The sequence below is a fragment of the Spodoptera frugiperda genome, chromosome 27, assembly GCF_023101765.2.
Source record: "Spodoptera frugiperda isolate SF20-4 chromosome 27, AGI-APGP_CSIRO_Sfru_2.0, whole genome shotgun sequence".
Lineage (NCBI taxonomy): Eukaryota > Metazoa > Arthropoda > Insecta > Lepidoptera > Noctuidae > Spodoptera > Spodoptera frugiperda.
In genome coordinates this window covers 5,450,029-5,461,819 of record NC_064238.1, presented here as the reverse complement: position 1 = coordinate 5,461,819, position 11,791 = coordinate 5,450,029, and the positions used below count along the sequence as shown (strand labels likewise).

Here is an 11,791-nt window from a genome sequence, read left to right as displayed (position 1 = left end):
ATTGTTGCCAAAATGTTATTCAAAGTATGTGTGTAAGGTAAAAATAATAAAAATTCGTCAACCTGTTCGAATATCTTTTCTCACAGTAATATTATTGACATAATTATTGTCTTCACTGAACCAAAAAGCCTCTTCCACGACGGGGTAGCGAAGAGGAAACTTCGACCGACTTCAAAGGCAGCCGGAAACCGGAACCGCGGTAAGGGTTAGAGCGGAGACGACGCCAGTTTCCGGCGGAAGTGCGGCGCCAGGAAGGTGGGTAGATAGAGAGAAGATAAATAAACCGACGCCATATTGCCGGACTCCAATCGATAAATCCGTTCAGTTTTGCATGTTCCTTACATACGACTTCCGTCTCCTGTTTACGTTAACGTTACAGACGGGAACAACACACCAACTACGGAACACTCTGAAAACTATTGGAAATTCTTTCCTATACCGTTCCCAGACCACGACTCAGCACGATTTGTATTTTTATTTCACAATACTAAAAATCCATTTGAAATAGATTTCAGTTGGAAAATTTGCGAATTGGTCCGATATAATTTATCTGCTGAAATATGTTATCAAACTACCTAATAGTAGATTGTAAGTACCTACTAGGAAATGATAAAACTAATCAACGGGGTATCTACTAATAAAACTTCCGTGTTTAATTCTTCCGTATGCGATTTGCGCCACTCTGCATCGGTTCACGGAATCTTATGATAGTGTGGTTAAGATTCCTCCTGTAACCTTGGCGCTTTAGACGTAAGTAACTAAGACTAGGTAATTTATAGACAGGAACATTATTTTTAAGCCATTTTAAATTCCTAATCTCCATTCCTTTCATTGCTCATTCGGTATTATTAACTATTCACAGAGGTTGACTGTTCTTGTACCTTGGAAAATCACGAAGTCTCAGATTTAATGTATACGTTGTGGAAAGCGTTTAGAGTTTTCTTTAAAAAAATATCTATATCCTATATCTACTTGCTGACTAGACAACAAGCTAATATTGCATACCTCATATTTGATCCAAACAAATGATAAAACCCAGAAGAAAGCAAAGTACCGAATGACAGCAACGTTTAGTGTGTGATTCTTGACATGAAATACTGCCCTTAACCTTGGTGTAAATATGTATTATAAGCAGAAGAACAGAGTAAATTCATCACTGTCTACGTAGTTGTAGCGTAGTTGAGTTACTGACGTATATTATTGTTAAAAATGTAATGTTTACGAACGTGTGCGAGATATAAGAGAGGTGTTAAGTCACGCCAGTTCTAGGAAGCGGACATAATTTATCCGAAAGATATCCAAACTTATTTATAACACCGCGGTCTACCTGTTGTTCTCATGCTTTCAGCATGTTGCATCTTCTATAATTATAATTACTAAATTAGCTACAAGAATAATGAGATCGTCTTTAAAATGTTTGAAAGTATTTCAGTTCGGGATTTGTACCCACCAGCTTGGAATTATTGATTATATTACATACATATGTACGTCATACATAGGTACGTATTATGTATCTTTTCAAATTCAAAGATTCTAATGTAAAGAACATGTTTAAAAATTGAAATTGAAACGTACAATGTTTAGGATTTAACTGACTTTTATAGCCAATCGGAATGTATTCAACGATTCTAGTCACACTCGGGAAATACCCAATCCCATAGCCAAGGTGAGAAATAATTATTTGATAAAACAATCAATCATTCAGTACTGAGCGTAGAAAAAAGTACAAATGAAATGTGTTCAGAAACAAATACGACTTAATTGGCAGATTCAGTCAAGTAACAAAGAGGATTATTTTGTTTAACAAAAAGCGCTACAAGTTTTTGCAAGATGTGGCGAATTATGGTACATACCTACTTATGAAATAAATGTTAGGCAGGCAGAAGTCGGCAGAACCTACCGGGTGTCCGCACGAGGAAGGAAACAAGTTGATATTTGGCGTCGCGCTCTTAACCGGTTTCGCAAGTGTTATTCTGTAAACGAGATGGCTCTGGACTTTCCGATCACACATTATTTTTTTACCTACCGATTTTTTTGTGTCGCTCATATGTGGAGGACTACAACAGCTTTTTACTGACGGACGAATCGAAGGTCACACGGAACTTGAGAGCTCAACGAGAATTATATTTGCTTGAAACTACGAAGGAAGTAATAAAAACTGAATAAGAATTGATAGAGCAGGTAGCATTTAGACTTTTTTTATTCAATAATCATATTTACATGTACAATTATACAGTTTATTTATGCCAATTTATACAAGTGGAACGTGTATTCCTTTATTTAAAGGCTCGATGTATCTACTTTACCTAGTTCGAGACTCAGTCATCGTTAAAAATATTCGTGGGCTTGACTTTAGGTGTTTAAAATACTTAATACATATAATTTCACATCCCAACGAGGGATCAGAATAATGACGTTAAGCCAGTCTTCATATCAAATAAGTTCGTCCAGCTAGTGTAGGTATAGTTTCAGGCATATTAATGGACAGGATATTTAACCGAGTAGATAAACATGTCGCCGTCTCATTCTCCAGCTTCATTAATATGTAGATGAAGTTGTAATGAATATGTATAGCCACCGAGAAGAGGCCTCGACGACCGCTCTAGAGGTCAATGTCAGTTGAAAGATACGACCACTCAAGTGTGAACCTTCGCGAGCAGTTTACTTCCCTTTCTCTTTTACATTTACGAAGCACAATAGAAAATATGAAGGCTCCAAATAATTTGGCGTTAATGTTGTGTCGACTACCGGTTCCGCTTGATGTAAGTAAACCTAAAGTTATCACGTATAAGTGCGGGTCTGCCAACGGTGAGCAAGGGTAGCTCGTCGCCCGACTAGAACCAGACCCGTGCGTGCGGCGCCGAGCGTTCCACGCGCGCCTCAAAGAGCCATGACGAGGGCTTCTGCTGATGTTCTTCTAAAATATGTAGAATTTATTTAAGGTAAGTACTTAATTTCCAGTTCAGTTACATGACGATAGTTTTATTTCATAAAGATCATAATTATGACGATCATGGACTAAATGGTATTACCCAAATTAATGTTTTAATTACTTATTTAAATGTATAATTATAGAGTATTTATATAAAAACTTGTTCTATATAAAAACACCTTACCAATAGAATATTAATTTGCAGATTTTCCTATTCCTAGAATAATTCCAGTTGGTACCTAAGTAGTGTTTTTTTATAATTCAAGTTCGTTTCATATTATAGAAGAAGCTGTTGTACTAGATAACTTCTAGGTATATTCTTTTTTATTCTCTAAGTACGTTAAACTCATTGCGAAGATGATTTTTAATTTTCGTCTTCTACGGATGTTACCGCCTTCTATAGAAATACTCGACCGTTACTAAGTTAACACATATTTACACACAGAGCTAGCGTTACCAGTCTTGCCAATTGACATGGAGTGTCTACGTAAATCTATGTGTTCAACAAAAACCTAGTAGGTACAAAAACTGTTGAGTATTTAAGAACAAAAAAACGGTCAAGTGCGTTTCGGACTCGTGCACCACTAACTTTGATACGGCATATGCAATATAAAGTGTATAAGTAGGAAAAATTTGTACACTTTTTTGCCAGTCAAGAATTCTCCGTCTTTGTTTAAACTCAGAAATAATCTTGGGTACTGATAATTGTACATTTCATTTAATTAAATAGCACATAGTTTTTTTTCATTACTTAAGTTTTTAGGGAACTGAGAGTAAATCTTCCTAAGAAAAGAAGGATTCACCGACCAACCGTGGAGATCGTGTTAACGGGCTTTCAGCCTGATTGTGTGTTGGGATTTTCTAACCGTATGCATTCGCATGTACACTTCGTATACTATCCGATGTAGGATTTATGACATCATCGTTGATTTACTCGACAATCGTCTATGTGCGACTTCGGTAACTTGTCACTTGTTACGTATCGTCACAAGCTCAATGAAGTCTGACATTCAATCAGCCAAAATGACTGAAAGAATGCTGAAAGAACCTTGGAAAGTTCATTAGATCACTGAGAGAGGATTTCCTTAAAGTCTTTGAGCACGACAATGAAGTTACGGGAAAAGCTAGCTAGTATTAGTTAGATATAAAAGTACATAAGTACATTAGTTTCATTTTCATATCAATTTTCATTTCCCTTCTTCTCTTCTCATTCGTATCACTCTTGACAGAGTGGTCGTGGTCAACACGTAGTGTCTGTGGGAGATGTTGCTCGCCTCACGATGTCCCGCCATCGCTCCCTGTTGGTGGTCAATCTGGTGCACTCGTGCACGGGGTTACCAACCATTGCCTTGACTTGATCGGTCCATCGCATTGGAGATCGTCCACGCGGTCTAGAGCCCTCCACTTTGCCTTGGACAACAAGGCGATCCAAGGAGTCGTTGTCTCGCCTTGAAATTTTTCATTTCACAATCAACTAAAATAGAAATGAAATAAAACGTTTTTTGCTGTTTTAGTTTTAATGTGATAAAGACAGCAATACAAAATAATCTCAAATACTTTTGTTTGTGTAACATTCAAGTAATGATACGTAGTCAATTTTGTGATGAGGTAATGTTGTTTGCTCCGACCGTGGTTTCATGTTTATGTTTGATCATAATAACTGATTTAAGAAGTTACATAGCAAGCATTTAATTCACAGTTTCTTCAATGGCATATTGCTACGTCATTTTAGTAAGATTTAGTAGGTGTTTGATGGTCTTTCAAATTTGTAAAAAATGAACCCTCTATTTGTAGAACAGAAAAACAGTTATACAGCTATACTTTATTTACATTTTCTTGATTTTTTGTTTCAGTTCAAATTCTTTTCTACTACCTAATTAATATTCTTAAAATATACAACAATAATTTAACATAATTTGTAGAATATGAAATCTGATGTGGTTGTCAAAATCCCACCCAAAACATAAATGTGAAAGGCTGCCAAGTTCGATAATATTGGAATGCTTCGCCTATAAAAGAAGTGAGATCTAAATAAGTACCAAGTTCCATACACAGACCTCAGTTAAAAATGATATAACAAATTGGCAAGTTTTCACACACTTTGTTATAAACCTACTAAACGCAATGAGTTAGGTATATAATTTTCTATTAAAACTTGCCAAGTTATATCATTTTTAACGTGAGTGAGTCAGTCAGTCAGTCAGTGAGTGTATAGTAAAAATAGCGATTTTCTGACGTCGATATCTCAATACCTACAATAGGTACATTTATGAAATTTTGTATTTTAGATAAGCAAGTAGATCTCGACAGATACTAGAAATTTCATATGCGTAGATAAAATAGATTTTGAGTTATAGGTGGGTCGAACTTGGCCCGAAATGGTTCGTGTAATATAACCCACGGCCGGTGTGTCGGTTTTTTGCTCGAACTTGGCGGACACACTGCCGTGTGTCTAGATATTAAAGAACCACGCCTTTAACGCGACGCGACCGCGCATTAAAATAATAAATGCAAGAAATTATTAATTCATCTGCATTAATCCTCATAAATCTTTTCAAGCAAGAGAAGATGCTTAATATTGGTTCGTTAATCACCCGAGTGAATGCCTGGCATTCAACATTCGGTATATTACAGCAGCGCCTCATAACGCCAATTAAGATGATGAACAGAAATAGAACACTATGGTCCGCCCCTTGCTACCTCTTTCGTCTGTCTGGCCATCTCAGTTCTAATTACAACCAAAGGTCGCACACTGCTGATAAACGAATGAAAGCTCATTCCAAACAAGTTTACCTTAACTTTGTATTGAAGTTGTGGAGACTTTCTAACAAATATTATGCTTCTACATCACATACAATGTTTATTTTGGTATTACAAGCGTATGCGCACGAGTTCAAAATGGACGTAGAGAGCAAGGGGCATGGTCACGCGGCGTGACAACTCACTCGTCCAATTGGTCGAGATTGCGCGCTTCCGTCGTGGCTTCCGGCCGATAACAGCAAGACCGGTGCAAGTGGTACTTACAAACTTACGAAGTTACAACAACGGTCAACGGTCTTGCTCAATGCTCGATACTACCTACTTAGACGCTCGTTATGCTATTTAGACCGGACAAACGCCACATCGGATGTACAAATCGAATATTCCGGACGAACTGCTATTACTGTGCAAGTAATTACTGCATAGTTTTAGACTTGGCTACCTCTTTCTATTTCAGGCCTATTTATTTTTTTGTTAGTGAATGAAATATTCGTTTTTCAGGGTGTATACCTTAGAGACCTTTAGATCACCCATTTCTCTAGGATCCCGGGTATGTCTTAAATCTGTAACCAATCACTGAGGGGGTAGCCCTCGGTGATTAGTTACATAGCAACATCGTCTAAACTTTTCCTGACCCCCTAATCCAGACCCCAAAAAGACCCCTTTTCTTCAGAAGTGGACTTATTGGAGCTGATGATGATGATCTCTCTCCACATTGTTAGGTAGGCAACAGTAGTCTGCTCATTATGTCGTAATATAGTGTTATGGATGCACATTGCACATGCAATAATGAAGTAATCAATTGTACGTAGTTGCATACTTACCTATTTATTACCTGGGAGACACGATAGTACTCCTAAGTCTAACCTACTTTATACATTTTAGTTATGTTTTTACCATTCAATATTATTGACACGATAACTATAACGAAGAATGACATAACTTAGGAAACATGACTAAATATGATAAAAAATATTTGTTATCTTAGTGAATATATTTACTAGAATAAAATGAAGTCAAGAATGATTGTTTATAGTGAATAACATTTCTCACAAACAACGGTATCTTGTTAGTCGCAGTATGTCGATAGCTGTTGATAAATATTGCAAAATTTCCAGAGAAACGATACAGGGACATTGCGACACGACCCTGTTGTGCAACTAAGACGGGCCGTTAATAAATGTAGTGGAACCAAACGTTTTGCTCCAATGAAACCTACACGGTGACCAAACTTTCCAATAGATACGTAACCGACGGATAAATCTCGTACCTATATTCCATAGGAACCTTGTTAAGAGTGGCCGCGAGACAATGACTCGAGAAGCAATGAGAAACAGTCATTAATTCATTCAACATTCATGTAAGAAAAAGACTATGTAAATAATAGGTATCTAGTGCATACCTAAACATAATAAATAACTATCATCATCATCATATCAGCTCTAAGACATCCACTTCTTTCCAATGACTTCCAGATCGGCCGGTTGGGAGCGACCTGCCTTACACAATATTTACGGTAACGATACTTGTTTGTAAACAAGTACATATGGCTAAGTATATCAGTATTCAATCACATTCAGCGTCACCCTACATAAAGGAAATAGCTGAGAGTGCCGAGGCGCGAGCGAGCAGAGCGGAGCGGAAGTGGCGACCGTTCCCACGGACATTCATCCGTTACTTCACCTCGTCGTACATCCCCCCCTCCCCTTTAACTCCAAGTTGCCTCACCTCCTTAAACAATCCATTACTTTCTTGGAAACTCTGGCTTTACTCAACCAAACAACCATCTACAAACAGTGACAATCGCCGAACTACTAATCACAATAGTAGGTACATTCCTCGTTAAAGCAACACTGAAACAATCAAGTAACACGACAAACAATGAAACTTATTTAAAATTCAAATTGGAGCAAAGGAAATAATAATAAAATGTGTAACTTTACGTGTGTAAGGATAGCTGGAATGGTGGAATGTCGGTCAAGGGCTCCACCATCAATCAAGGCGAACAACACTATAGAGTATAGCGGAACAAGGGCAATAACTATAAAAACATTGTTAGATAATTTATCTACTCATCCGAATAACAACACCTCTTAAAATATTCACTCATATAGGTACGTCCGCTGGGGAATCATTTCGATATCATTTACGCATGAGATTATCTAATTAACCTCTTGACCTGTATCTATAATATCATTCAACTGTGAAGAGATATTTACGTGTATATCATACTTCCTCCAAACCTTCATTATAATCCCTTTGTTACTGCTGTTTATGACCCTCCGGATGACAGACAGTGTGCTGACCTATATAATAATATCGCCGTGATCAAAGCCCCGCGTCAATTGCACTACAAATTCATCCGATGAAAATTCTCAAGCTTTTAAATTCAAAAGTTTTTTTATAACTCGTTCTATCGGAACGACGTAACTACGCACTTCATAACAATAGTCAAGGAAAATTTGACTCTTGTTTACAGACCTGAACACGATCCCGGCGGCCCGAATAGAATCGATGTCTTTGTCGACTAAATAGCCGACGTTAACGCCATAGCCGCAATAGGTCCAGCTGATCTCATTGTTTAGTCTACACGGGAACGCTTTTAATTCCTAACAAAACTGATTACAAAGCTATGTGATTACTCACGACGATATTTATTGGTTATGTGTGTGTAACTAGTGCGAGTGGTGCATAGCATGCGAAACTAGCAGTGTGTGTGTCGGGTTACAAAGTTTGGTGAAATTGTGGCAATTATAAATAGGGTTACAGTCCCGTTTAGTACTTTCAGCGAAACGAAGTAGTTTATGGGCGGCAATCCAGTCGGTGCCATGTAACACTGTTAGTAATGTGAGTAATTAGTGAGTTTTGAGGATCGACGGCAGCAATAAATCAGTTTTTAATTTAAAAAAATGTTCGTTTAACCGTCGGTCGGTGGAACGTCGTGATCGTACAAGTGGACCGGATCTCCGGCGTGTGCGCCGGCCGGAAGTGCGCAAGACTTCCGCTCCCTCGGGAGTCGCCGTCACGCGTCGCGGCGACTGCGCAACCGTGTCTTACCAACTGCGGCTTTCACGACAATATATTACACACTACGCCGCTAATATTAAGTGAGTTCTGTTCATATGGAAGATATAACATGCACCGCCTCGACTAATTGTTTTGGCTTGTTATTAATAACTCCTAGATCGCAGCTTTTAAGCAATTCCTCGTAGACAATGCGTAATACTATTTCCAGTCGTTGTTTACGTTCAATAATAGATCTTTAGTTTTCCTCACAAAAATCGGCTAGTCCGGAGTCCCTATGGAAGTTGTAGGTACCTTGTGCTAGTAGACTAAACAACATTCACGTTAGATGGGTATTCGTTAGTGATAATGCTTTTTGTGATAAATAAAGAACAATTAGATTTTGCTATTGAAAACAAAATCTCATATCGTGGAGCATCGCGTAGTAGGAAATGGGCACTAAGTGGTAAAATTACGGGATAAATCATTACGCCTATACCGTAAACAAAAAAAATTAATGCCTTTACTCTGAGTAGTTTCATGACATATTCAGACTAATTTTTATTTCATTTGTATGTGTATTTTTATGGCAGACAATGGGTATAACAAACGTATTCTTTGAGTGAAAGGGAGTCTGGAATAAATGTCAAAGATTTTACAAACTGAAAAAAAGCTCAGTTAAGGTGCTTTTAAAAGAAGGTGAAAAGGAGGATTATAGTTTATTAAGTAATATCAACATTTACTAACAAAAACATTGTAAGTAGTATTTGTTTGAACAATTTCTTTTAATTTTTTTTTTTAACTTTGATAAGTCTGCGATTGACCACCAACCCGCTGACTGCCAAGACGGCGAAGCAGAATTTGTTTTCAATCATTAAATTACTCCAAAAGAATTCCATTCATTCCTTCACCATTTGTATTGTTTTCATGTCTTTCATTCAACAAGTGGTGAATTTAGTGGCGATTCTTGATGCAATCATGGATTGTATATTAGCTACAATACGTATTCATTTTTATGAATACACAAAATATCGGCTTAGACATTATATTGGTCTTAAATACTGAAGAAAACGAGACAGAGAACAACGTATGCACTATTAAACACATTTTACTGATACTTTCAGTTCACACAATTTATTTCAACCAACGCAACAGACGAATCCACGTGTAAAGACTAGTGTACTAAACTAGAGAATTTATCTTCTGCGTTATTTGGCCTTCATTCACATGTTATTTATTACAGCGGATTTTTTTTCTAAATATATTTTTTTACAATCTTAGCTATTTTTGTGATCGCATCCGATATAGCAGTAAAGAGGTTTACCTGACTGAACTTTTCTCTAGTCGATAATGCCAATAGTTTGTTACAATTGTGGTTATCTATGACTTCTGTCATACGTCATTCTTCTTCCACTTGCAATATTTTGTATCAAGTACTTTACGAAAATTCAAAGTAAATTATTTTACAACTTTGAATATGTCTAAATTATCACAGATCTCAGAACACGAGAAACCGTCAATCATTCGAGCCAAGCTTCCAACTATGATTATTGTTAATCCCCGAGCAAAAATTGGGGGTCGCAAGGTAAATAGAAAATTCTAAAGATCTAAATTAAATGTACAAGTACATATATTATTATCAAACTTTGTGTTACTTGTTATTGTTTTATTATATTGCTGTCGTTCCGGGTAATGTAATGTGTAATGAATATCAAATAATTCTTTTTTACTTCGTTATTTAGTTTATACATAATATGTAGAAATACGTTTTCATACAATAAGACAAGTATACTGTAGAGTTCTTTGTGAGAGTTTAGAGTTATCATACTTGGGTATATTGGGGCTTACTTCTATTCTATTCTACTAATGATCGAGTTCTGCAGATACCCTCAGAAAATGTAATGGATGAAATGGAAGAAGAAGAAGATGACACTGATTTGCATTTTGAAATTAAAACAGCTCCATGGCACGAGCAACCGATTCTTCCTCCGCAACCCTTACCAAAGTTTCCTTTACAGATTTCATGGAGCCCAAGTACTTTATGTTTTGTCTTGGACGAAGATCAAGTAACACATAGACTTTGGTAGGTTAAAACGTAAAAAGGTAATTTATGATTTGAAAAATAATATTTTTAAAGATTCTCTTTTAAAATAGGATTACAAACCGCTGTGACCGTACAATTTTCTTCCACTGCTGTGGATTATGGAACGATACAGTCCGACTTGGTGCCAGCTGGTGCTGCTTTCCTCGAACGAGGATCTGGCTTCCACCAGGTCTAAGAGCTCCACTCTACGTCCGCGCCACGCCTCGGGATATAATATCTCCCATCCCAGATGGTGTCACCTTCATGCAAATAGCTGCAGCACATCTTAGAGACAATGTCACTGGCTATTTTTCTATACCTATTAAAGCAAAGTTTTTGAAATATATCCCTCCTCCTGTGGCAGAAGGTGAATAATAATGAAATTCAAACTAGTTCTTTTATTTTTCTTCCTTATGAAACCTGCAGAAAGTATTACCTAATATTTAAAGACTCATGTACACTCATGTTTACTAAACATGAAATACTTTACTTATTTGTCATATAATACGATTTGTTGTAAATTTAATTGTAATCATTTTGCCGCGGATTAATGCAAGCAATCATTTAATTTTCGATTTCGACTTCGGATATCGTAAGTATCTTCCGATAAAACTAATAAAAATTGAATCAATTATCCAATTAACGTCATTCAAAAAGATTATATCAACCTTCGTAATGTTGGCCTATAAATACTAACAGAGATTATTTATTTCTGAATTTCACTAGGTATCTGATAATTCCAGGAAACGTTCGACTAATGCCGATGACTCAATTACAATATCTGTTATACTTATCTAGAAATAATAACATAACAGAATATTGTTTTGGGGAAAATTAAAACTTCCTTCGCGTACGTCCACACGTCCACGTGCCTTCGTCGTTCTCTTGTTCATTACACACACGAAGTCTGTTAGAAATAGTTACTACTTAGAATACTGTGTGTTTCTGACTAAATTGCAGGCGCTATTTGTATACTTGTAACTTGGACGCACTTGTAACGCCTCTGGTGTTTC

The 11,791-nt window shown here is 36.8% G+C and overlaps 1 protein-coding gene across 2 annotated transcripts; it reads left to right on the top strand.

Annotated features, from left to right (window-relative positions):
- The first annotated feature begins 10,090 nt into the window (after nucleotides 1-10,090).
- On the top strand, nucleotides 10,091-11,158 carry LOC118282060 (uncharacterized). Of its 2 annotated transcripts, none has more exons than XM_050705245.1 (3): nucleotides 10,091-10,280; nucleotides 10,714-10,778; nucleotides 10,850-11,158. In XM_050705245.1, exons 1-3 carry the CDS (start codon nucleotides 10,173-10,175, stop codon nucleotides 11,151-11,153), a joined length of 477 nt encoding a protein of 158 aa, XP_050561202.1. In that variant the 5' UTR covers nucleotides 10,091-10,172; the 3' UTR covers nucleotides 11,154-11,158. The 2 variants fall into 2 exon arrangements, with proteins under 2 accessions (XP_050561202.1, XP_035458847.1); XM_035602954.2 differs by having other exon boundaries at nucleotides 10,579-10,778.
- The last annotated feature ends 633 nt before the right edge of the window (nucleotides 11,159-11,791 follow it).